This window comes from Anomaloglossus baeobatrachus, chromosome 5, assembly GCF_048569485.1.
Source record: "Anomaloglossus baeobatrachus isolate aAnoBae1 chromosome 5, aAnoBae1.hap1, whole genome shotgun sequence".
NCBI classification, from domain to species: domain Eukaryota; kingdom Metazoa; phylum Chordata; class Amphibia; order Anura; family Aromobatidae; genus Anomaloglossus; species Anomaloglossus baeobatrachus.
The window spans coordinates 298,229,523-298,255,224 of NC_134357.1; the positions used below are offsets into that span (position 1 = coordinate 298,229,523).

The 25,702-nt window shown below is 49.6% G+C and overlaps 1 protein-coding gene across 1 annotated transcript in view; it reads right to left on the minus strand.

Moving 5' to 3' along the window:
• The window catches only part of HID1 (HID1 domain containing), a 126,357-nt gene that overhangs the window by 25,650 nt on the left and 75,005 nt on the right, over positions 1-25,702 (minus strand). Inside the window, exons 13-15 of the mRNA XM_075349631.1 lie at positions 23,596-23,760; positions 23,155-23,382; positions 22,661-22,794 (exon numbers count right to left, since the gene is read on the minus strand). Coding sequence (XP_075205746.1) covers positions 22,661-22,794; positions 23,155-23,382; positions 23,596-23,760 — 527 coding nt within the window. The remainder of the gene's footprint in view (positions 1-22,660; positions 22,795-23,154; positions 23,383-23,595; positions 23,761-25,702) is intronic.

The window sequence follows — 25,702 nt, forward strand, 5'->3', positions numbered from 1 at the left end:
GGTGTATAGCCAGAAGGGGAGGGGCCTTACACTTTTAAGTGTAGTTCTTTGTGCGGCCTCCAGAGGCAGTAGCTATACACCCACTGTCTGGGTCTCCCAATTAGGAGCGAAAAAGAAAAGGAATTTACGGTAAGTAAACAAAATTCCCTTCTTCTTTTTCGCTCCTAATTGGGAGACCCAGACAATTGGGACGTCCAAAAGCAGTCCCTGGGTGGGTAAAAAGATACCTCGTGATCGGGCTGTCAGGCAGCCCTTTCCTACAGGTGGGCCACCGCCGCCTGAAGGACCTGTCTACCTAGGCTGGCATCTGCCGAAGCGTAGGTATGCACTTGATAGTGTTTGGTAAACGTGTGCAGACTCGACCAGGTAGCCGCCTGGCACACCTGCTGAGCCGTAGCCTGATGCCGCAATGCCCAGGACGCACCCACGGCTCTGGTAGAATGGGCCTTCAGTCCAGATGGAATCGGAAGCCCAGCAGAACGGTATGTGTGAAGAATTGGTTCCTTGATCCACCGCGCCAGGGTGGATTTGGAAGCTTGCGATCCCTTATGCTGACCAGCGACTAGGACAAAGAGCGCATCAGAACGGCGCATAGGCGCCGTGCGAGAAATGTAAATCCTGAGTGCTCTCACCAGGTCCAACAGATGTAAACCTTTTTCAAATTGGTGAACTGGATGCGGACACAAAGATGGCAAAGTGATATCCTGATTGAGATGAAAGGAAGAAACCACCTTGGGAGAAAACTCTGGAATTGGACGCAGTACTACCTTGTCTTGGTGAAACACCAGGAAGGGAGATTTGCAAGATAACGCCGCTAGCTCGGACACTCTACGAAGAGACGTGACCGCCACAAGAAAAACCACTTTTTGTGAAAGCCGAGAAAGGGAAACCTCTTTCAAAGGCTCGAAAGGCGGCTTCTGGAGAGTAATGAGAACCTTGTTTAGATCCCAGGGTTCCAATGGCCGTCTGTAAGGAGGAACGATATGACAAACTCCTTGGAGAAACGTGCGTACTTTAGAAAGCCGTGCCAAGCGCTTCTGAAAGAATACGGATAGCGCGGAGACTTGACCCTTAAGAGAGCTAAGCGACAAACCTTTTTCCAACCCAGACTGCAGGAAGGAAAGAAAAATTGGCAATGCAAATGGCCAGGGAGAAACCCTCTGAGCCGAGCACCAAGCTAAGAATATCTTCCACGTTCTGTGATAGATCTTAGCTGAGGATGGTTTTCTAGCCTGTCTCATCGTGGCAACTACTTCATGAGATAAACCTGAGGCCGCTAGGATCCAGGACTCAATGGCCACACAGTCAGGTTCAGGGCCGCAGAATTCAGATGGAAAAACGGCCCTTGAGACAGCAAATCTGGACGGTCTGGTAGTGCCCATGGTTGGCCTACCGTGAGATGCCACAGATCCGGGTACCACGACCTTCTTGGCCAGTCTGGAGCGACGAGAATGGCTCGATGGCAGTCGGACCTGATTTTCCGGAGAACTCTGGGCAACAATGCTAGAGGTGGGAACACATAGGGTAGTCGGAATTGCGACCAATCCTGAACCAAGGCGTCTGCCGCCAGCGCTCGGTGATCGTGAGACCGTGCCATGAAAACTGGGACCTTGTTGTTGTGCCGTGACGCCATCAGATCGACGTCCGGCGTCCCCCAGCGGCAACAGATCTGCTGAAACACGTCCGGGTGAAGGGACCATTCCCCTGCGTCCATGCCCTGGCGACTGAGAAAGTCTGCTTCCCAGTTTTCCACGCCTGGGATGTGAACTGCGGATATGGTGAACGCTTTGCTTTCCACCCACGTCAAAATCCGCCGGACTTCTTGAAAGGCTTGGCGACTGCGTGTTCCCCCTTGGTGGTTGATGTACGCCACCGCCGTGGAATTGTCCGACTGAATCCGAATCTGCTTGCCTTCCAGCCATTGTTGGAAGGCTCGCAGAGCAAGATAGACTGCTCTGATTTCCAGAACATTGATCTGCAGGGTGGACTCTTCCTGAGTCCACGTCCCCTGAGCCCTGTGGTGGAGAAACACCGCTCCCCACCCTGATAGGCTCGCATCCGTCGTGACCACTGCCCAGGATGGGGGTAGGAACGACTTTCCCTGTGACAATGAGGTGGGGAGAAGCCACCAACGCAGAGAGTCCTTGGCAGTCTGAGAGAGGGAGACAGTCCTGTCGAGGGATGTCGATTTCCCATCCCATTGGCGTAGAATGTCCCATTGTAGAGGGCGCAGATGAAACTGCGCGAACGGGACCGCCTCCATTGCTGCTACCATCTTTCCTAGGAAATGCATGAGGCGCCTCAGTGAGTGCGACTGGCTCTGAAGGAGAGATTGCACTCCAGTCCGTAGGGAGCACTGCTTGTCCAGTGGAAGCTTCACTATCGCTGAGAAAGTATGAAACTCCATGCCAAGATAAGTCAGTCATTGGGTCGGGGTTAGATGAGACTTTGGAAAGTTGATAATCCACCCGAAACTCTGGAGAGTGTCTAGTGCCACTTTCAGACTGTGTTGGCATGCCTCTTGAGAGGGTGCCTTTATAAGCAGGTCGTCTAGATACGGGATGACCGAGTAACCTTGCGAGTGCAGGACAGCTACTACTGCTGCCATGACCTTGGTGAAGACCCGGGGGGCTGTTGCCAGACCGAAAGGTAACGCTACGAACTGCAGGTGTTCGTTGTGTATGACGAAGCGTAGGAAACGCTGATGCTCTGGCGCAATCGGCACGTGGAGATACGCATCTTTGATGTCTATTGATGCTAGAAAATCTCCTTGAGACATTGAGGCTATGACGGAGCGTAGGGATTCCATCCGGAACCTCCTGACTTTTACGTGTCTGTTGAGCAACTTTAGATCCAGGACGGGTCGATACGATCCGTCCTTTTTTGGGACCACAAACAGATTGGAGTAAAAACCGTGACCTTGTTCCTGAAGAGGGACGGAGGTCACCACTCCTTCCGCCTTTAGAGCGGCCACCGCCTGCAACAGAGCATCGGCTCGGTCTGGTGGTGGAGAAGTTCTGAAGAAACGAGTTGGCGGACGAGAACTGAACTCTATCCTGTACCCGTGAGACAGAATATCCCTCACCCAACGGTCTTTGACGCGTGACAGCCAAATGTCGCCAAAGTGGGAAAGCCTCCCACCGACCGAGGGTGTGGGAATCGGAGACTGCAAGTCATGAGGACGCCGTCTTGGCAACGGTTCCTCCGGCTGTCTTTTTTGGGCGTGACTGAGACCTCCAAGAATCTGAGCGTCTCTGATCTTTTTGAGTCTTTTTTGACGAGGAAAATTGGGACCTGCCCGGTCCTCGAAAGGACCGATAACCAGACTGACCCCTCCTCTGTTGGGGTTTGTTTTGTCTGTGTTGCGGTAAGGATGAGTCCTTACCCTTGGAGTGTTTGATGATTTCATCCAAACGCTCTCCAAACAATCGGTCACGAGAAAAAGGCAAATTGGTTAAGCACTTCTTGGAATGAGAATCTGCCTTCCAATGTCTCAACCACAGGGCCCTACGCAAAACAACGGAGTTGGCTGACGCCACTGCCGTACGGCTTGTAGCGTCAAGAACAGCATTAATCGCGTACGACGCGAATGCCGCCATTTGCGAGGTCAATGGTGCTACCTGCGGGGCAAATGCACGTGTGACTGAGTCGACTTGCACAAGCCCGGCTGAGATAGCTTGGAGTGCCCATACGGCAGCAAAAGATGGCGCTAACGATGCTCCAATAGCTTCATAGATGGATTTCAGCCAGAGCTCCATCTGCCTGTCAGTGGCATCTTTAAGTGCCGCTCCATCTTCAACTGCAACCAAGGATCTAGCTGCAAGCCTGGAAATTGGAGGATCCACTTTTGGACACTGGGTCCAACCCTTGACCACCTCAGGGGGAAAAGGATAGCGTGTATCTTTAAGCCGTTTAGAAAAACGCCTTTCCGGATAAGCGTGGGGTTTCTGGATTGCGTCTCTAAAGTCAGCGTGGTCCAGAAAAGTGCTTAATGTACGCTTGGGATATCTGAAATGGATTCTCTCGTGCTGCGAAGCTGACTCCTCTACAAGAGGAGCTGGTGGAGAAATATTTAACATCTTATTGATGGATGCTATAAGATCATTAACTATGGCGTCACCATTTGGTGTATCTAGATTGAGAGCGGTCCCAGGATCAGAATCCTGATCAGTTACGTCCGCCTCATCACCCATAGATTCATCTCGCTGGGATCCTGACCATTGAGATGAATGTGAAGGCCCCTCATAGCGAGCCCGCTTAGGTTGCCTGGGACCATCGTCCGAGTCAGAGTCTTCACCCTGAGGTGTATGTGCCCGTCCCGGAGCTTGGAAGTAATTCAGCTGAGGGGGACCAGGGGGCAATGATTGCACAGTGTCCGTGGCCTGAAGTACAGGCCTAGCCCGCAATGTGTCAAGAATTTGTGACATAGTGAGAGACATTCTGTCAGCAAAAGCTGTAAACTCAGTTCCTGTCACTTGGACAGCATTCACAGGTGGTACACCCTGGGTCACGTCCAGCAGAGGTCCCGGCTGTGCAAGTGCCACAGGGGCCGAGCACTGCACACAATGGGGGTCATTGGAGCCTGCCGGTAGAAAAGTCCCACATGCGGTACAGGAAGCATATAATGTCTGTGCCTTGGCACCCTTGCGTTTTGTGGACGACATGCTGTTGGCTCTCTGCAATGTGAGAGAGTCTATAGCCAAAAGGCGACCAGCGCTATGCAGTACAAAGTATTTGCAGGAACAAAATACTAAGATTACTACTGGCACAAGAGGGGGTGAGCCCTGAGGGCTGCTTACCGCCCGCTGAATAGCGGGTAAGAGGCGCAGAATTCCTTGTCTGGGTCTCCCCGGCTCCCCTCTGCAGCTCAGCGTGTCAGCAGGAATGGCTGCCGGCGTCTGTGGAGAGGGGCGGCCCGTGGGAGTTCCCAAACAAAAGTGCGGGAAACAGTGTCCCCTCTGTGCCTATTGTGAGGGCTGGAGTATGTAAAAACGACTCCAGCCCTCAGCGCTGATGCACTGACCAGCGTCCCGCCCCTCTCCTGACTGGCAGGTCTGGGGGCGGGAACGAACGGAACCAGGCCGCAAAAGCCGGGGACTCGAGTTATCAGCGCGGCCGCCGTAAAAGCGCGGCCCGCGCTGAAGTCCCCGGCGCACCACAAGTGCCAGCCGCGCCGCAGTCCCAGCGGCCGGCGCGACCGTTCCCCAAAAGTGTGCCCGCTTCAGCGAAGCTGAAATGAGGCCATGGCACAAGCGCCGCAGCGCTGATGTCCCCGGCGCACTACAACACCCAGCATGCTGCGGTGTGAGCGCGAAATGCACGGGGACACAGAGTACCTTGAGGAAGCAGGGCCATGTCCCTGATGTACTCCGCTCCAATCCAGCATCTTCTCCAGGGGCTGTAGATGGAGCACGGTCTCAGTGCCTGGAGACCAGTAAATCCCACTTCACCCAGAGCCCTGTAAAAAGGGATGGGGAAGGAATCAGCATGTGGGCTCCAGCCTCCGTACCCGCAATGGGTACCTCAACCTTACAAACACCTCCGACATACAGTGGGGTGAGAAGGGAGCATGCTGGGGGCCCTGTATGGGCCCTCTTTTCTTCCATCCGACATAGTCAGCAGCTGCTGCTGACTAAAAACAATGGAGCTATGCGTGCGTGTGTGACCTCCTTCGCACAAAGCTAAAACTGAGGAATCCGTACTCCTACGGGAGGGTGTATAGCCAGAAGGGGAGGGGCCTTACACTTTTAAGTGTAGTACTTTGTGCGGCCTCCGGAGGCAGTAGCTATACACCCAATTGTCTGGGTCTCCCAATTAGGAGCGAAAAAGAAATCCATAATATAGTCCTTAGTACAGAAACACTTTATAAAGTCCAATAAATGCATGTTTAATCTAATCCTGATTCTCATTTGATATATATGTATCAATATATGATTATCAGTAGTGGAGGATTATTTTTGTTATTTATCAGCAAACAATATTTTGTCTAAATAGGTGGTTTTTACTTTTCATTGATAATATGCACTTTTAGTTTTAATCTATCTTTTTATAAGGTTATTGTGAATTTTATATAATAGGAAAACATTTTTTCGCAAAATCGCATGTAATCGTAGGTTCGGAATCATATTGGTACAAATTTCAACAAGAACGGTTTCATAAGCTGCATTAAAACATTTTTCATATATCAGACAATATAAGTTTAATAATCTATCCCCTATTGTTTAAAAATAATAATAATAATAATAATAATAATATGATCATGTCATGAATTCTGTCTGGTGTTCAAACATATTTTCATATATTTTATTATATTAGCTGCACCATAAGATCTATATAAGACAGTATAAGTTTAATGTATATTATACAAATACTGCACTATTAAGACCCCCTTCCCAAAATAAATTGATGAATATATGGTGAAATTTCTGATATAACCGTACTAATTTTAATCAAAATAGGGGAATGACCATTAAACTTATACTGTCTTATATAGATCTTATGGTGCAGCTAATATAATAAAATATATGAAGAAGGGAATTTTGTTTACTTACCGTAAATTCCTTTTCTTCTAGCTCCAATTGGGAGACCCAGACAGTGGGTGTATAGCTACTGCCTCTGGAGGCCGCACAAAGTACTACACTTAAAAGTGTAAGGCCCCTCCCCTTCTGGCTATACACCCTCCCGTAGGAGTACGGATTCCTCAGTTTTAGTACCAAAGCAAGGAGGAGGAAAGCCAATAACAGTTTCAAAAACAAATTCAATCCGATAACAAGATCGGAGAACTTAAGAAACAACATGAACAACATGTGCACCCGAAAAACGAAACCCTAAGAACAAATAGGGCGGGTGCTGGGTCTCCCAATTGGAGCTAGAAGAAAAGGAATTTACGGTAAGTAAACAAAATTCCCTTCTTCTTTTTCGCTCCTAATTGGGAGACCCAGACAGTGGGACGTCCAAAAGCAGTCCCTGGGTGGGTAAAAAGATACCACATGAACGGGCTGTCAGACAGCCCTTTCCTACAGGTGGGCCACCGCCGCCTGAAGGACCTGTCTACCTAGGCTGGCATCTGCCGAAGCGTAGGTATGCACTTGATAGTGTTTGGTAAACGTGTGCAGACTCGACCAGGTAGCCGCCTGGCACACCTGCTGAGCCGTAGCCTGATGCCGCAATGCCCAGGACGCACCAACGGCTCTGGTAGAATGGGCCTTCAGTCCAGATGGAATCGGAAGCCCAGCAGAACGGTATGTGTGAAGAATTGGTTCCTTGATCCACCGCGCCAGGGTGGATTTGGAAGCTTGCGATCCCTTATGCTGACCAGCGACTAGGACAAAGAGCGCATCAGAACGGCGTAGAGACGCCGTGCGAGAAATGTAAATCCTGAGTGCTCTCACCAGGTCCAACAGATGTAAACCTTTTTCAAATTGGTGAACTGGATGCGGACACAAAGATGGCAAAGTGATATCCTGATTGAGATGAAAGGAAGAAACCACCTTGGGAGAAAACTCTGGAATTGGACGCAGTACTACCTTGTCTTGGTGAAACACCAGGAAGGGAGATTTGCAAGATAACGCCGCTAGTTCGGACACTCTTCGAAGAGACGTGACCGCCACAAGAAAAACTACTTTTTGTGAAAGCCGAGAAAGGGAAACCTCTTTCAAAGGCTCGAAAGGCGGCTTCTGGAGAGCAATGAGAACCTTGTTCAGATCCCAGGGTTCCAATGGCCGTCTGTAAGGAGGAACGATATGACAAACTCCTTGGAGAAACGTGCGTACTTTAGAAAGTCGTGCCAAGCGCTTCTGAAAGAATACAGATAGCGCGGAGACTTGACCCTTAAGAGAGCTAAGCGACAAACCTTTTTCCAACCCAGACTGCAGGAAGGAAAGAAAAATTGGCAATGCAAATGGCCAGGGAGAAAACCCTTGAGCCAAGCACCAAGCTAAGAATATCTTCCACGTCCTGTGATAGATCTTAGCTGAGGATGGTTTTCTAGCCTGTCTCATTGTGGCAACAACTTCATGAGATAAACCGGAGGCCGCTAGGATCCAGGACTCAATGGCCACACAGTCAGGTTCAGGGCCGCAGAATTCAGATGGAAAAACGGCCCTTGAGACAGCAAATCTGGACGGTCTGGTAGTGCCCACGGTTGGCCTACCGTGAGATGCCACAGATCCGGGTACCACGACCTTCTTGGCCAGTCTGGAGCGACGAGAATGGCTCGATGGCAGTCGGACTTGATTTTCCGGAGAACTCTGGGTAACAATGCTAGAGGTGGGAACACATAGGGGAGTCGGAATTGCGACCAATCCTGAACCAAGGCGTCTGCCGCCAGCGCTCGGTGATCGTGAGACCGTGCCATGAAAACTGGGACCTTGTTGTTGTGCCGTGACGCCATCAGATCGACGTCCGGCGTCCCCCAGCGGCAACAGATCTGCTGAAACACGTCCGGGTGAAGGGACCATTCTCCTGCGTCCATGCCCTGGCGACTGAGAAAGTCTGCTTCCCAGTTTTCCACGCCTGGGATGTGAACTGCGGATATGGTGGACGCTTTGCTTTCCACCCACGTCAAAATCCGCCGGACTTCCTGAAAGGCTTGGCGACTGCGTGTTCCCCCTTGGTGGTTGATGTACGCCACCGCCGTGGAATTGTCCGACTGAATCCGAATCTGCTTGCCTTCCAGCCATTGTTGGAAGGCTCGCAGAGCAAGGTAGATTGCTCTGATTTCCAGAACATTGATCTGCAGGGTGGACTCTTCCTGAGTCCACGTCCCCTGAGCCCTGTGGTGGAGAAACACCGCTCCCCACCCTGATAGGCTCGCATCCGTCGTGACCACTGCCCAGGACGGAGGAAGGAACGACTTTCCCTGTGACAATGAGGTGGGGAGAAGCCACCAACGCAGAGAGTCCTTGGCAGTCTGAGAGAGGGAGACAGTCCTGTCGAGGGACGTCGACTTCCCGTCCCATTGGCGGAGAATGTCCCATTGTAGAGGGCGCAGATGAAACTGCGCGAACGGGACCGCCTCCATTGCTGCTACCATCTTTCCTAGGAAATGCATGAGGCGCCTCAGTGAGTGCGACTGGCTCTGAAGGAGAGATTGCACTCCTGTCCTTAGCGAACACTGCTTGTCCAGTGGAAGCTTCACTATCGCTGAGAGAGTATGAAACTCCATGCCAAGATAAGTCAGAGATTGGGTCGGGATGAGATGCGACTTTGGAAAGTTGATAATCCACCCGAAACTCTGGAGAGTGTCTAGTGCCACCTTCAGACTGTGTTGGCATGCCTCTTGAGAGGGTGCCTTTATAAGCAGGTCGTCTAGATACGGGATGACCGAGTGACCCTGCGAGTGCAGAACAGCTACTACTGCTGCCATGACCTTGGTGAAGACCCGGGGGGCTGTTGCCAGACCGAAAGGTAACGCTACGAACTGCAGGTGTTCGTCGTGTATGACGAAGCGTAGGAAACGCTGATGCTCTGGCGCAATCGGCACGTGGAGATACGCATCTTTGATATCTATTGATGCTAGAAAATCTCCTTGAGACATTGAGGCTATGACGGAGCGTAGGGATTCCATCCGGAACCTCCTGACTTTTACGTGTCTGTTGAGCAACTTTAGATCCAGGACGGGTCGATACGATCCGTCCTTTTTTGGGACTACAAACAGATTGGAGTAAAAACCGTGACCTTGTTCCTGAAGAGGGACGGAGGTCACCACTCCTTCCGCCTTTAGAGCGGCCACCGCCTGCAACAGAGCATCGGCTCGGTCTGGTGGTGGAGAAGTTGTGAAGAAACGAGTTGGCGGACGAGAACTGAACTCTATCCTGTACCCGTGAGACAGAATATCCCTCACCCAACGGTCTTTGACGCGTGACAGCCAAATGTCGCCAAAGTGGGAAAGCCTCCCACCGACCGAGGGTGTGGGAATCGGAGACTGCAAGTCAGGAGGACGCCGTCTTGGCAACGGTTCCTCCGGCTGTCCTTTTTGGGCGTGACTGAGACCTCCAAGAATCTGAGCGTCTCTGGTCTTTTTGAGTCTTTTTTGACGAGGCGAATTGGGACCTGCCCGGTCCTCGAAAGGACCGATAACCAGACTGACCCTTCCTCTGTTGGGGTTTGTTTTGTCTGTGTTGCGGTAAGGATGAGTCCTTACCCTTGGAGTGTTTGATGATTTCATCCAAACGCTCTCCAAACAATCGGTCACGAGAAAAAGGCAAATTGGTTAAGCACTTCTTGGAATGAGAATCTGCCTTCCAATGTCTCAACCACAGGGCCCTACGCAAAACAACTGAGTTGGCTGACGCCACTGCCGTGCGGCTTGTAGCGTCAAGAACAGCATTAATCGCGTACGACGCGAATGCCGACATTTGCGAGGTCAATGGTGCTACCTGCGGGGCAAATGCACGTGTGACTGAGTCGACTTGCACAAGCCCGGCTGAGATAGCTTGGAGTGCCCATACGGCAGCAAAAGATGGCGCTAACGACGCTCCAATCGCTTCATAGATGGATTTCAGCCAGAGCTCCATCTGCCTGTCAGTGGCATCTTTAAGTGCCGCTCCATCTTCAACTGCAACCAAGGATCTAGCTGCAAGCCTGGAAATTGGAGGATCCACTTTTGGACACTGGGTCCAACCCTTGACCACCTCAGGGGGAAAAGGATAGCGTGTATCTTTAAGCCGTTTAGAAAAACGCCTTTCCGGATAAGCGTGGGGTTTCTGGATTGCGTCTCTAAAGTCAGCGTGGTCCAGAAAAGTGCTTAATGTACGCTTAGGATATCTGAAATGGATTTTCTCGTGCTGCGAAGCTGACTCCTCTACAGGAGGAGCTGGTGGGGAAATATTTAACATCTTATTGATGGACGCTATAAGATCATTAACTATGGCGTCACCATCTGGTGTATCTAGATTGAGAGCGGTCCCAGGATCAGAATCCTGATCAGTGACGTCCGCTTCATCACCCATAGATTCATCTCGCTGGGATCCTGACCATTGAGATGAATGTGAAGGCCCCTCATAGCGAGCCCGCTTAGGTTGCCTGGGGCCATCGTCCGAGTCAGAGTCTTCACCCTGAGGTGTATGTGCCCGTCCCGGAGCTTGGAGGTAATTCAGCTGAGGGGGACCAGGGGGCAATGATTGCACAGTGTCCGTGGCCTGAAGTACAGGCCTAGCTCGCAATGCGTCAAGAATTTGTGACATAGTGAGAGACATTCTGTCAGCAAAAGCTGTAAACTCAGTTCCTGTCACCTGGACAGCATTCACAGGTGGTACACCCTGGGTCACGTCCAGCAGAGGTCCCGACTGTGCAAGCGCCGCAGGGGCCGAGCACTGCACACAATGGGGGTCAGTGGAGCCTGCCGGTAGAAAAGTCCCACATGCGGTACAGGAAGCATATAATGTCTGTGCCTTGGCACCCTTGCGTTTTGCGGACGACATGCTGTTGGCTCTCTGCAATGTGAGAGAGTCTATAGCCAAAGGGCGACTAGCGCTATGCAGTACAAAGTATTTGCAGGAACAAAATACTAAGATTACTACTGGCACAAGAGGGGGTGAGCCCAAAGGGCTGCTTACCGCCCGCTGAATAGCGGGTAGGAGGCGCAGAATTCCTTGTCTGGGTCTCCCCGGCTCCCCTCTGCAGCTCAGCGTGTCAGCAGGAATGGCTGCCGGCGTCTGTGGAGAGGGGCGGTCCGTGGGAGTTCCCAAACAAAAGTGCGGGAAACAGTGTCCCCTCTGTGCCTATTGTGAGGGCTGGAGTATGTAAAAATGACTCCAGCCCTCAGCGCTGATGCACTGACCAGCGTCCCGCCCCTCTCCTGACTGGCAGGTCCGGGGGCGGGAACGAACGGAAATAGGCCGCAAAAGCCGGGGACTCGAGTTATCAGCGCGGCCGCCGTAAAAGCGCGGCCCGCGCTGAAGTCCCCGGCGCACCACAAGTGCCAGCCGCGCCGCAGTCCCAGCGGCCGGCGCGACCTTTTCCCAAAAGTGTGCCTGCTTCAGCGAAGCTGAATGAGGCTATGGCACAAGCGCCGCAGCGCTAATGTCCCCGGCGCACTACAACACCCAGCATGCTGCGGTGTGAGCGCCAAATGCACGGGGACACAGAGTACCTTGAGGAAGCAGGGCCATGTCCCTGATGTACTCCGCTCCATCCAGCATCTTCTCCAGGGGCTGTAGATGGAGCACGGTCTCAGTGCCTGGAGACCAGTAAATCCCACTTCACCCAGAGCCCTGTAAAAAGGGATGGGGAAGGAATCAGCATGTGGGCTCCAGCCTCCGTACCCACAATGGGTACCTCAACCTTACAAACACCTCCGACATACAGTGGGGTGAGAAGGGAGCATGCTGGGAGCCCTGTATGGGCCCTCTTTTCTTCCATCCGACATAGTCAGCAGCTGCTGCTGACTAAAAACAATGGAGCTATGCGTGCGTGTCTGACCTCCTTCGCACAAAGCTAAAACTGAGGAATCCGTACTCCTACGGGAGGGTGTATAGCCAGAAGGGGAGGGGCCTTACACTTTTAAGTGTAGTTCTTTGTGCGGCCTCCAGAGGCAGTAGCTATACACCCACTGTCTGGGTCTCCCAATTAGGAGCGAAAAAGAAAATATGTTTGAACACTAGACAGAATTCATGACATGATCATATTATTATTATTATTTTTAAACAATAGGGGATAGATTATTAAACTTATATTGTCTGATATGTGAAAATTTTTTTAATGCAGCTTATGAAACAGTTCTTGTTGAAATTTGTACCAATATGAATTCGAACCTACGATTACATGCGATTTTGCGAAAAAAAATTTCCTATTATATAAAATTCACAATAACCTTATAAAAAGATAGATTAAAACTAAAAGTGCATATTATCAATGAAAAGTAAAAACCACCTATTTAGACAAAATATTGTTTGCTGATAAATAACAAAAATAATCCTCCACTACTGATAATCATATATTGATACATATATATAAAATGAGAATCAGGATCAGATTAAACATGCATTTATTGGACTTTATAAAGTGTTTCTATACAAAGGACTATATTATGGATTTTAGTGAATGTATTCCTAAATTTATAAATATGTCATATAAAATATTAAGACAGAGAACATCTAATCAATGCATGTGTAGAATATTAAGATATTCATGTTTAGCAACATGTGTTTTTATTAACCATTTTAAATCACTATTATTTTTTCTTTTCACCTTTCCCTGATTTTATTCACAAAACCGCATTGCAACCATTTACTATGTATATGGAACCTATGTAGGTAACTCACATGTGTATGCAATTATGGAGGGTGTGTGTTACACCATTTAGGAAACCGACATTCTTTCCTCACTTGAACATGAGTAAGACTATGTGTCGAAACGCGTAGTTCTGTGGGGTCTCCATACCTGTATCCCCTGTATATTTTTTGCTGACCGCTCTACACTTTATGGATTTTATTGGATTTCATAAATAAATATTGATGATTTTAAAGTCTACATCTTGAGGACTGCGCTGGACTTCTTTCTTATATCGTTTAATGGGCTGCCAAGCTTTCCCTGCGCTGGGTCCACAAAGACAGTGGTACACAGCAACTCGGTGAGCTGAACTTTTTTCTTTATTTCATACAAGTCTATAGGTGCTTGAAAATCATCGGACTGCAATGATGTCATCTGAGTGCAGTCCGATATACACCACAAACAATGGAGAAGATGGAGAAATTAAATTCTCCATCTTCCTTACCTGTGCTTCGATAATCATGTGAAAATCAGAGCACAATAAATGGACACTCGGATGAAGCCAAACTCTGATCATAGTTTGAGCAGATTGTCATTAATGTAAATCGATCCGATTCTCTCACATGAAAGAACATAAGCCCAGGTGAGCAAGCCCTAATAGTTACTTTGAGAGCGCTGCTCTATAATCTTGCTTATGAAACTTAAAACTGACCATCCACACTTGGACTGAGAACCACCTATACTTTTCACATGTATCGTGACCCCACCTGGTGCCCTCCGTTTCCCTCCTCTGCTCAAACTGGTGATCCGTAGTTCCCACTTCAAAGCCCGGCACTCCCTGTATTCCTTTTAGGTCAAATCCTTTATTGATTCAATCCCATACACGATAAGAAGTCACAGTAACGTGTTTTGGCTTGAAACGTATTACTGTGACGCCTTTCCATGCATGGGATTGAATCAATAAAGGATTTGACAAAAGGAATACAGGGAGCGCCTGTCTGTTTTTCTTCATTTGGATGGTGGATGCCTTCCCTAGATTTGAGCACCATAAATATTTGAGTGCCGCCTTGAACTTTCCTTTACACCTCTGTAAAAACCACATATACACCGTGCAGAATTATTAGGCAAGTTGTATTTTAGAGGATTTTTTTATTATTGATCAATAACTATGTTCTCAATCAACCCCAAAGATTCAAATATCAAAGCATAATATTTGTGGAAGTTGGAGGGGGTTTTTTTAGATTTGGCTATCTTAGGAGGATATCAGTTTGTGCAGGTAACTATTAATTACTGTGCGGAATTATTAGGCAACTTAATAAAGAAGGGAATTTTGTTTACTTACCGTAAATTCCTTTTCTTCTAGCTCTAATTGGGAGACCCAGACAATTGGGGTGTATAGGCTATGCCTCCGGAGGCCGCACAAAGTACTACACTTAAAAGTGTTAGGCCCCTCCCCTTCTGCCAATACACCCCCCGTGCTCCCACGGGCTGCTCAGTTTTGGTGCAAAAGCAAGAAGGAGGAAAAAATAATTATAAACTGGTTTAACTTCAATCCGAAGGAAACTCGGAGAACTGAAACCATTCAACATGAACAACATGTGTACACAAAAAAACAGGGGCGGGTGCTGGGTCTCCCAATTAGAGCTAGAAGAAAAGGAATTTACGGTAAGTAAACAAAATTCCCTTCTTCTTTTTCGCTCTATTGGGAGACCCAGACAATTGGGACGTCCAAAAGCAGTCCCTGGGTGGGTAAAATAATACCTCGTAAGAGAGCCGTAAAACGGCCCTTTCCTATAGGTGGGCAACCGCCGCCTGAAGGACTCGTCCACCTAGGCTGGCATCCGCCGCAGCATAGGTATGCACCTGATAGTGCTTCGTGAAAGTGTGCAGGCTCGACCAGGTAGCCGCCTGACACACCTGTTGAGCCGCAGCCTGGTGCCTCAAAGCCCAGGACGCTCCCACGGCTCTGGTAGAATGGGCCTTCAGCCCTGAGGGAACCGGAAGCCCAGCCGAACGGTAAGCTTCGATAATTGGCTCCTTGATCCACCGAGCCAGGGTTGATTTGGAAGCCTGTGACCCTTTACGCTGGCCAGCGACAAGGACAAAGAGTGCATCCGAGCGGCGCAGGGGCGCCGTATGAGAAATGTAGAGTCTGAGTGCTCTCACCAGATCTAACAAGTGCAAATCCTTTTCACATTGGTGAACTGGATGAGGATAAATAGAGGGTAAGGAAATATCCTGATTGAGATGAAAGGGGGATACCACCTTAGGGAGAAACTCCGGAACCGGACGTAGAACCACCTTGTCCTGGTGAAAAACCAGAAAAGGGGCTTTGCACGACAACGCTGCTAGCTCAGACACTCTCCGAAGTGAAGTCCAAGGAAAGTGTATGTATCCACTCACCTGTGGTATGAAGGAGACCAATGCTTCCCAGACACGTGCAAGGATAAACCAGCTGGCAATCTTGTATGGAGACTTTTTCAAAAAAATCCAGCACCGAATCCAGGAAATGTATTAAAAATTAATGACGTTTATTGAAACATATTAAAAAGTCCTCTCCGTTTCTTTGCTCTGGACCCTATTTGGACTTTTTAATATGTTTCAATAAACGTCATTAATTTTTAATACATTTCCTGGATTCGGTGCTGGATTTTTTTGAAAAAGACTCTCCGAAGTGAAGTGACTGCTACTAGAAAAACCACTTTCTGCGAAAGGCGTGAGAGAGAAATATCTCTCATTGGCTCGAATGGTGGTTTCTGAAGAACCATCAGCACCCTGTTTAGATCCCAGGGTTCTAACGGCCGCTTGTAAGGTGGAACGATGTGACAAACTCCCTGCAGGAACGTGCGTACCTGTGGAAGTCTAGCTAGGCGCTTCTGGAAAAACACAGAGAGCGCTGAAACTTGTCCCTTAAGGGAACCGAGCGACAAACCCTTTTCCCGTCCAGATTGAAGGAAGGACAGAAAAGTAGGTAATGCAAATGGCCAGGGAGAAAAACCCTGAGCAGAGCACCACGACAGGAAAATTTTCCACGTCCTGTGATAAATCTTGGCGGACGTTGGTTTCCTAGCCTGTCTCATAGTGGCAATGACTTCTTGAGATAACCCTGAAGACGCTAGGATCCAGGACTCAATGGCCACACAGTCAGGTTGAGGGCCGCAGAATTCAGATGGAAAAACGGCCCTTGAGACAGCAAGTCTGGTCGGTCTGGTAGTGCCCACGGTTGGCCGACCGTGAGATGCCACAGATCCGGGTACCACGACCTCCTCGGCCAGTCTGGAGCGACGAGGATGGCGCGGCGGCAGTCGGCCCTGATCTTGCGTAACACTCTGGGCAACAGTGCCAGCGGAGGAAACACATAAGGGAGCTGAAACTGCGACCGATCCTGAACTAAGGCGTCTGCCGCCAGAGCTCTGGGATCTTGAGACCGTGCCATGAACGTTGGTACCTTGTTGTTGTGCCGAGACGCCATGAGGTCGACGTCCGGCACCCCCCAGCGGCAACAGATCTCCTGAAACACGTCCGGGTGAAGGGACCATTCCCCTGCGTCCATGCCCTGGCGACTGAGATAATCTGCTTCCCAGTTTTCCACGCCTGGGATGTGAACTGCGGATATGGTGGAGGTCGTGGCTTCCACCCACATCAAAATCCGCCGGACTTCCTGGAAGGCTTGTCGACTGCGTGTGCCGCCTTGGTGGTTGATGTATGCCACCGCTGTAGATTTGTCCGACTGAATTCGGATCTGCTTGCCTTCCAGCCACTGCTGGAACGCTTTCAGGGCAAGATACACTGCCCGAATTTCCAGAACATTGATCTGAAGCGAGGACTCTTGCCGGGTCCACGTACCCTGAGTCCTGTGGTGGAGAAAAAACCGCTCCCCACCCTGACAGACTTGCGTCCGTCGTGACTACTTCCCAGGATGGGGGTAGGAAGGATTTCCCCTTCGACATTGAAGTGGGAAGAAGCCACCACCGAAGGGAAGCTTTGGTCGCCTGAGAGAGGGAGATGGTCCTGTCGAGGGACGTCGGCTTCCTGTCTCATTTGCGTAGGATGTCCCATTGAAGAGGACGCAGGTGAAACTGCGCGAAAGGGACTGCTTCCATTGCTGCCACCATCTTCCCCAGGAAGTGCATGAGGCGCCTCAAGGGGTGTGACTGGCCTTGAAGGAGAGATTGTACCCCTGTCTGTAGTGACCGCTGCTTGATCAGCGGAAGCTTCACTATCGCTGAGAGGGTATGAAACTCCATGCCAAGGTATGTGAGCGATTGGGCCGGTGTCAGATTTGACTTTGGAAAATTGATGATCCACCCGAAACTCTGGAGAGTCTCCAGGGTAGCGTCGAGGCTGTGTTGGCATGCCTCTAGAGAGGGTGCCTTGATCAACAGATCGTCCAAGTACGGGATCACCGAGTGACCCTGAGAATGGAGGACCGCTACTACAGTAACCATAACCTTGGTGAAAACCCGTGGGGCTGTTGCCAGGCCGAATGGCAGTGCCACGAACTGCAGGTGTTCGTTTCCTATGGCGAAGCGCAAGAAGCGCTGGTGCTCTGGGGCAATCGGAACGTGGAGATAAGCATCTTTGATATCGATCGATGCAAGGAAATCTCCTTGGGACATTGAGGCGATGACGGAGCGAAGGGATTCCATCCGGAACCGCCTGGTCTTTACGTGTTTGTTGAGAAGTTTCAGGTCTAGGACAGGACGGAAAGACCCGTCCTTCTTTGGGACCACAAACAAGTTGGAGTAAAAACCGTGGCCCTCTTGATGAAGAGGAACAGGGACCACCACTCCTTCTGCCTTCAGAGTGCCCAGCGCCTGCAGAAGAGCCTCGGCTCTCTCGGGAGGCGGAGAAGACCTGAAGAATCGAGTCGGGGGACGAGAGATGAACTCTATCTTGTAACCGTGAGACAGAATGTCTCTCACCCAGCGGTCTTTTATTTGTGGCAGCCAGGTGTCGCAAAAGCGGGAGAGCCTGCCACCGACCGAGGATGCTACTAGAGGAGGTAGAAGTCATGAGGCAGCCGCTTTGTTAGCGGTGCTCCCAATGGCCTTTTTAGGACGTGACTTAGACCGCCATGCATCAGAGTTCCTTTGTTCTTTCTGAGACCTTTTGGACGAGGAGAATTGGGACCTGCCCGCGCCCCGAAAGGACCGAAACCTCGACTGCCCTCTCCTCTGTTGGGAGAGGTTCTGCTTGGGCTGGGGTAAGGATGTATCCTTTCCCTTGGATTGTTTGATGATTTCATCCAGGCGCTCGCCAAAGAGCCTGTCGCCAGAAATTGGCAAACCGGTTAAACGCTTTTTTGGAAGCGGAATCTGCCTTCCACTCCCGTAGCCACAAGGCCCTGCGGACTACTACCGAATTGGCGGTCGCAACTGCCGTACGGCTCACAGAGTCCAGGACAGCATTCATAGCGTAAGACGCAATTGCCGAGGTCTGGGAGGTAATGGAAGCCACTTGTGGCGCGGCCGCTTCAATTTTCGCTTGACCTGCTGATATAGCTTGTAGCGCCCATACGGCTGCGAATGCTGGGGCAAAAGAAGCTCCGATAGCTTCATAGATGGATTTCATCCAGAGCTCCATCTGCCTGTCAGTGGCATCTTTAAGCGAGGCCCCATCTTCCACTGCAAGTATGGATCTAGCCGCCAGTCTGGAGATTGGAGGATCCACTTTGGGACATTGAATCCAACCTTTAACCACTTCCGGGGGAAAAGGATAACGTGTATCCTTAAGGCGCTTAGAGAAACGCTTATCCGGACAAGCATGGTGATTCTGGATTGCCTCTCTGAAATCAGAGTGGTCTAGAAACATACTCTGTGTACGCTTGGGGAACCTGAAGCGAAATTTCTCCTGCTGAGAATCAGACTCCTCCGCCGGAGGGGCTGAGGGAAGAATATCCAGCAACTGATGAATGGATGCAATAAGATCATTCACTATGGCGTCCCCGTCTGGAGAATTAAGATTGAGAGCGCTCCCAGGATCAGAATCCTGATCAGCTGTTTCCGCATCATCAACCAGAGAATCCCCCCGCTGAGACCCTAAACAATATGATGTCGAGGGAAATTCTAAGCGGGCTCGCTTAGACGATCTGGGGCTAGGTTCTAAGTCCGAACCCTCCGTCTGGGATGTATGAGATACCCCGTGAGGACATTGTTGGTCCAACTGAGGGGGGTCAGGGAACAATGATTCAACAGAGTCCCTTTGCTGAGATACCGGTCTGGACTGCAAGGCTTCTAGTATCTTAGCCATAGTCTCAGAGAGTTGATCCTTAAAGGCTGCAAACTCAGTCCCCGTCACCTGGACAGTGTCAACAGGTGGCTCCCCCTGGGCCCCTCTTAGCAGAGGATCCGGCTGAGGAAGTGTCACAGGGGTCGAACACTGTACACAATGAGGGTCAGTGGAACCTGCCTGTAGCTGGGTCTTACATGCGGCGCAGGCAACATAATAAGCCTGTGTTTTGGCACCCCTGCCTTTTTATGGGCGCCATGCTATAGTTTTCCCTGAGTAACACAATAGGGTATATAGCCAGAAAGAACTGTGCTCATACAGTGTAAATTATATACAGTACACAAATAATGTACCCATACAATACAGCACCATGGGGCTAGCACCACATGTGCTGTTTACCAGCCGCCTAAGCGGTTGTGAGGCCACCAGAGACCGTGTCTGGGTCTCCCATGAATATGTCCCTCTCTGCAGCGTCGGTGGAGCTGACAGGAATGGCTGCGGCGTCCTGACGAGCTGAGGAAGCTGTGGGCGTGGCCTAGAAAGAGCGCGAAACGGGCGCTCATACTGTGTACAGTGAGGGGAGTGGAGCATGTAAATCATACTCCAGCCCTCATTGCTGCTCGCTCCGTGCAGCGTCCCGCCCTTCCCCTGCCTGTCAGGGCTGAGGGCGGGAGAAAAAAAGGGAAACTAGGCCGCAATGAAGCCGGGGACTGTAGTAATAAACGCGGCCGCCGTAAAAGCGCGGTCGCGTGAAAGTCCCCGGCGAACTACAAGTCCCAGCCGCGCCGCAGTGTCCCGTGGCAACGGCGGTCAGTGCGGTAGCCCTTACATATAAACACACTCAGCGACGCTGAGTGTGTAATGGCACATATAGACCCGGTCAGCGCCGCGGTCCCCGGTGCACTAGCACACCCAGCAAAGCTGAGGTGATGCCGTGCGCGGTCCCCATAGGGATACAGAGTACCTTTAAGATGCAGGGCCATGCCCCTGAACGGTATCGGCTCCTATCCATCAGGCTCCACAGGAGTTGTGGATGAAGCCCGGTCTCAGTGCCTGGAGACCGATAAGATCCCACTTCACCCAGAGCCCTAAGGGGGATGGGGAAGGAAAAATAGCATGTGGGCTCCAGCCGCCGTACCCGCAATGGATACCTCAACCTTAACAACACCGCCGACAAAAGTGGGGTGAGAAGGGAGCATGCTGGGGGCCCTATATGGGCCCACTTTTCTTCCATCCGACCTAGTCAGCAGCTGCTGCTGACTAATCTGTGGAGCTGTGCTGTGCGTGTCTGACCTCCTTCGCACAAAGCAAAAAACTGAGCAGCCCGTGGGAGCACGGGGGGTGTATTGGCAGAAGGGGAGGGGCCTAACACTTTTAAGTGTAGTACTTTGTGCGGCCTCCGGAGGCATAGCCTATACACCCAATTGTCTGGGTCTCCCAATAGAGCGAAAAAGAAAACCAAATATATTCCCATCTCACTTGTTTATTTTCACAAGGCAAACCAATATAACTCCACAAAATTTAGAAATAAACATTTCTGACATGTAAAACCAAAACCCCCAAAAAATTAGTGACCAATATAGCCACCTTTCTTTATGATGACACTCAACAGCCTACCATCCATAGATTCTGTCAGTTGCTTGATCTATTTACGATCAACATTGTGTGCAGCAGCCACCACAGCCTCCAGACACTGTTCCGAGAAGTGTACTGTTTTACCTGCCTGTAGATCTCACATTTTATGAGGGACCACAGGTTCTCTATGGGGTTCAGATCAGGTGAACAAGGGGGCCATGTCATTATTTTTTCATCTTTTAGACCTTTACTGGCCAGCCACGCTGTGGAGTAGTTGGATGCATGTGATGGAGCATTATCCTGCCTGAAAATCATGTTTTTCTTGAACGATACCGACTTCTTCCTGTACCACTGCTTGAAGAAGTTGTCTTCCAGACTCTGGCAGTAGGTCTGAGAGTTTAGCTTCACTCCATCCTCAATCCGAAAAGGTCCCACAAGTTCATCTTTGATGATACCAGCCCATAGCAGTACCCCACCTCCACCCTGCTGGCGTCTGAGTCGGAGTGGAGCTCTCTGCCCTTTACTGATCCAGCCTCTGGCCCATCCATCTGGCCCATCAAGAATCACACTCATTTCATCAGTCCATAAAACCTTTGAAAACTAAGTCTTAAGATATTTCTTGGCCCAGTCTTGAGGTTTTATCTTATGTTTCTTGGTCAGAGGTGGTGGTTTTCAGCCTTCCTTACCTTGGCCATGTCCCTGAGTATGGCACACCTTGTGCTTTTTGATACTCCAGTAATGTTGCAGCTCTGAAATATGTACAAACTGGTGGCAAATGGCATCTTGGCAGCTTCACGCTTGATTTTCCTCAAATCATGGGCAGTTATTTTTTGCCTTTTGTGCCCAACACGCTTCTTGCAACCCTGTTGGCTATTTGCCATGAAACTCTTGATTGTTCAGTGATCACGCTTCAAACGTTTGGCAATTTCAAGACTGCTGCATCCCTTTGCAAGACATCTCACAATTTTGGACTTTTCAGAGCCCGTCAAATCTCTCTTCTGACCCATTTTGCGAAAGGAAAGGAAGTTACCTAATAATTAAGCACACCTTATATAGGGGGTTGATGTTATTACACCACACCCCTCCTCATTACAGAGATGCACATCACCTGATTTACTTAATTGGTAGTTGGCTCTCAAGCCTATACAGCTTGGAGTAGGACAACATGTTTAAAAAGTATCATGTGATCAAAATACTCATTTGCTTAATAATTCTGCACACTGTGTACAATAGAGTAATACTATCTTAAAAACACATATATATTAAAATTGTATACATACATACACCCACACAACAAATACTTAGAAGAAGTGGTGGATGGAGAACACAGCCTAATTTCTACATGAACATCCATCTTTTTCCAGTTCGGATAAACTTGTGTCTTTGATATAGCTGCTGCTCTAACTTAAAAAGACCACAGGCAGGAAAAGGTGGGAGAAAGAAGGCTCTCCAGATACCATTTATCCTGGGCTCCCTCCGCATCTCTACCTTACTGCTCCTTACCTCTCCTAATCTTCATTCCTCCCCACAGCCCTGCTGTTGTGTGACAAATGATCTACATAACAATGCCTACTGAATAATTAATTTTAACTCTTGTATCAAAGGAGGAAGAAAAAGAAGGAGACATGTTAAATTCACACACCCCACTCTGAGACTCGGTGTCACTCAAGGGACGGGGCAGGTTGCTCTCTCCGGGAGATGAAGGAACTTCAGGATCAACAGCTCTTAGTGTTCCGTCTTCTGACACTTGGGATTTCTCAGTCAGCTTTTCTATACCTGATGGGGTAAATTAGTCAATTCATGTTATCTGACACTTTATAGCACAAGATCAGACAAACATAAGATGTCGAATTTGCAGAACTTTTTAGACTATAGCTGTCCTACTGTCCAATTGGTCTGACTTTACTAACCCAAGGAATTGGTTGTAAAGACAGTGGGAGATCAGTGCCATGACACATTATTGGACAACTATGTAATACATGGGCACGACGGGTTCACAAGAGTTGAAGTTCCCCCATGTATAATTGTCCTTATGCTTTACCGGCAATTCAGAAAGTCACACAGAGGATTAACAAGGAGGAACATGAGGGGGGAGGGAAGAGACCTAGCAAAAATCCTATACATGTGTAACCTTACCAGGTGTGGCTATCAGACTGGTCTTCAAGGTGCCAGGTTCTGCTGGGGCAGCAGGCCGGGAGCCTTCCATAGATACTCCATCTTGAGAATTAGTGCGTGATAGGGGTTCAGCAGTTTTCTTTTTCCTCTGAAGAGCGCGTTGGATGGATGGAGTGTCTGATGGGAGATTTGCTAACTGGTGAAATACATTGCGCTTCCGGATGATGGCATAAACTAGACTGGAGTTACCTGGAAAGTGAAAAATAGAAATGGGGATGAAATAGAAATGCAAAGGAACAAAATACAAATGGGAAACCTCTTCACCAGGACTGGTTAAATAAAAAGGGATCCTTATTTCTAGCAAAGTGGTGAGGGCTCAGTTTCTAGAGGCCACAATATTGTCCTTTGACATGAAAGCACATTGAAGGAAAAAAAAAAAAAATAAAGACAAGTAAAACTCACCATCAAACTGATACTGGATAATATTATTGAAGACTTCAAGCAGAAAGAAAACGAGATGATGATTCTGCGGGGAGGAGAAGAGGAACCAAGGACTGGAGAAAGCTTCCAGCAGATGTAGCAGCTTGTTAGAGGCTACCATGGAAAGAGACTTCAAGTACGGGGATACTGTGCAATGGAAAAGAGCAAGGATAAAGGTGAGCAAGGCAAATACAAGAAGAAATAACCTCTGTAGACTTGAGAGTTTTTGGTTTTATAGGAAAAATATAAGTCCTTTATGCATTACACACATTGAGAGAGGGAGCTCTAAGCTCGCTTTGGAAAGCAATGTTGTCCGACATACCCTGCATTGTCATGTTTTGTGTTTGTTATTGTGGTTTTTGACCTTTTAATGATATTAGATTAAAAGTTATTTTTTAATGGGGATTAATTTCATGGTTTTTCTCACTTCCACCCCTCTATTATTGGCTGCGGCCTGGTTTAGTTAAATACCTAGAGTGGCAAGACCCTCTAACAGAAATACAACTATGGTATCTGAACTTATAAAAGTTTAAAAAGATTTTAAAACTAAAATATATAAAATAATTAAAAGAAAACTGATCAAATATTAAAGGGGTTGTCCGACATAACAAAAATGTTTGAGTTTAAGAATCTGTGCTGTATTGTCATATTAATCACCCCTACATTGTTATTTTTTGTTTACTAACTTTTGTTCCTCTTGAATTATCTCTTTATTCTCTGCAGCTCTTTGTTTACATTCAGCTCCAGCAAACTGACCACTTCCTGTGCAAAACCTCCCAGTCACAGCTGGCACCGCCCGGCCTCAGTGTCCAGCTCCGCCCCAGTGTCCAGCCCCGCCCTCTGCCTGCCGTCTGCACACACATTCCCTGTCAGTATATTCTGCCCCAGCACTGACCTCTCATCACTACACGGCAGGACACTACACGGCAGATCACTACAGGGCAGCACATTACAGGACACTACAGGACAGGACACTACAGGGCACTACAGGGCAGCACATTACAGGGCACTACAGGGCAGCACATTACAGGACAGGACACTACAGGGCAGCACATTACAGGACACTACAAGGCAGCACATTACAGGACACTACAGGACAGATCACTACAGGGCACTACAGGACAGGATACTACAGGGCAGCACATTACAGGACAGGACACTACAGGGCAGCACATTACAGGACAGGACACTACAGGGCAGCACATTACAGGACAGGACACTACAGGGCAGCACATTACAGGACAGGACACTACAGGGCAGCACATTACAGGACAGGACACTACAGGGCAGCACATTACAGGACAGGACACTACAGGGCAGCACATTACAGGACAGGACACTACAGGGCAGCACATTACAGGACAGGACACTACAGGGCAGCACATTACAGGGCACTACAGGGCAGGACACTACAGGGCAGCACACTTCAGGGCACTACAGGGCAGCACACTACAGGGCACTACAGGGCAGCACACTACAGGGCAGGACACTACAGGGCAGGGCACTACAGGGCAGCGCACTACACTACAGCATTGCAAATAATAGCCCCACATCGGGCTCTGCACCCCACATCGGGCTCTGCACCGCATACACACATCGGGCTGTGCAACACACACACACACACACACACACACCATAGGGAGTACATACTCACCAGTCATCGGTCCCCGCCGCTCCTGCACGTTCGCGCGCTGTCTGTGCTCTAGACATATTAGCACAGTGGTGACGTCACCGCTGTGCTGAAGAGAGCTCAGACAGCGTGCAAGATGAGAAGCAGCGCTGCGCTGCTTCTCATCAGCACTTTCAAATGTACCGGCATCGGTGATCTGTGATGCCGGTATATTTGAATGTGTGATCCTGAGCAGGGGGGCCGGTGCTGGAGCTGACACCATGGCAGCCGCCGCCAGGTCACGGACCCCCACAGCAGTGCAAGGGGAGGTGCGGGGGAATGTGTGGGAGGGTGCAGGGAAGGGGGCGGGGCTCATCACACTGTACAGCCCAGCAGGGAGGCGACATGCTGTTTCCACATTTGCATGTCAACATGGCCCTGCCCATGTAGACGTGCAATGACCGGAAGCAGCAAAATCGC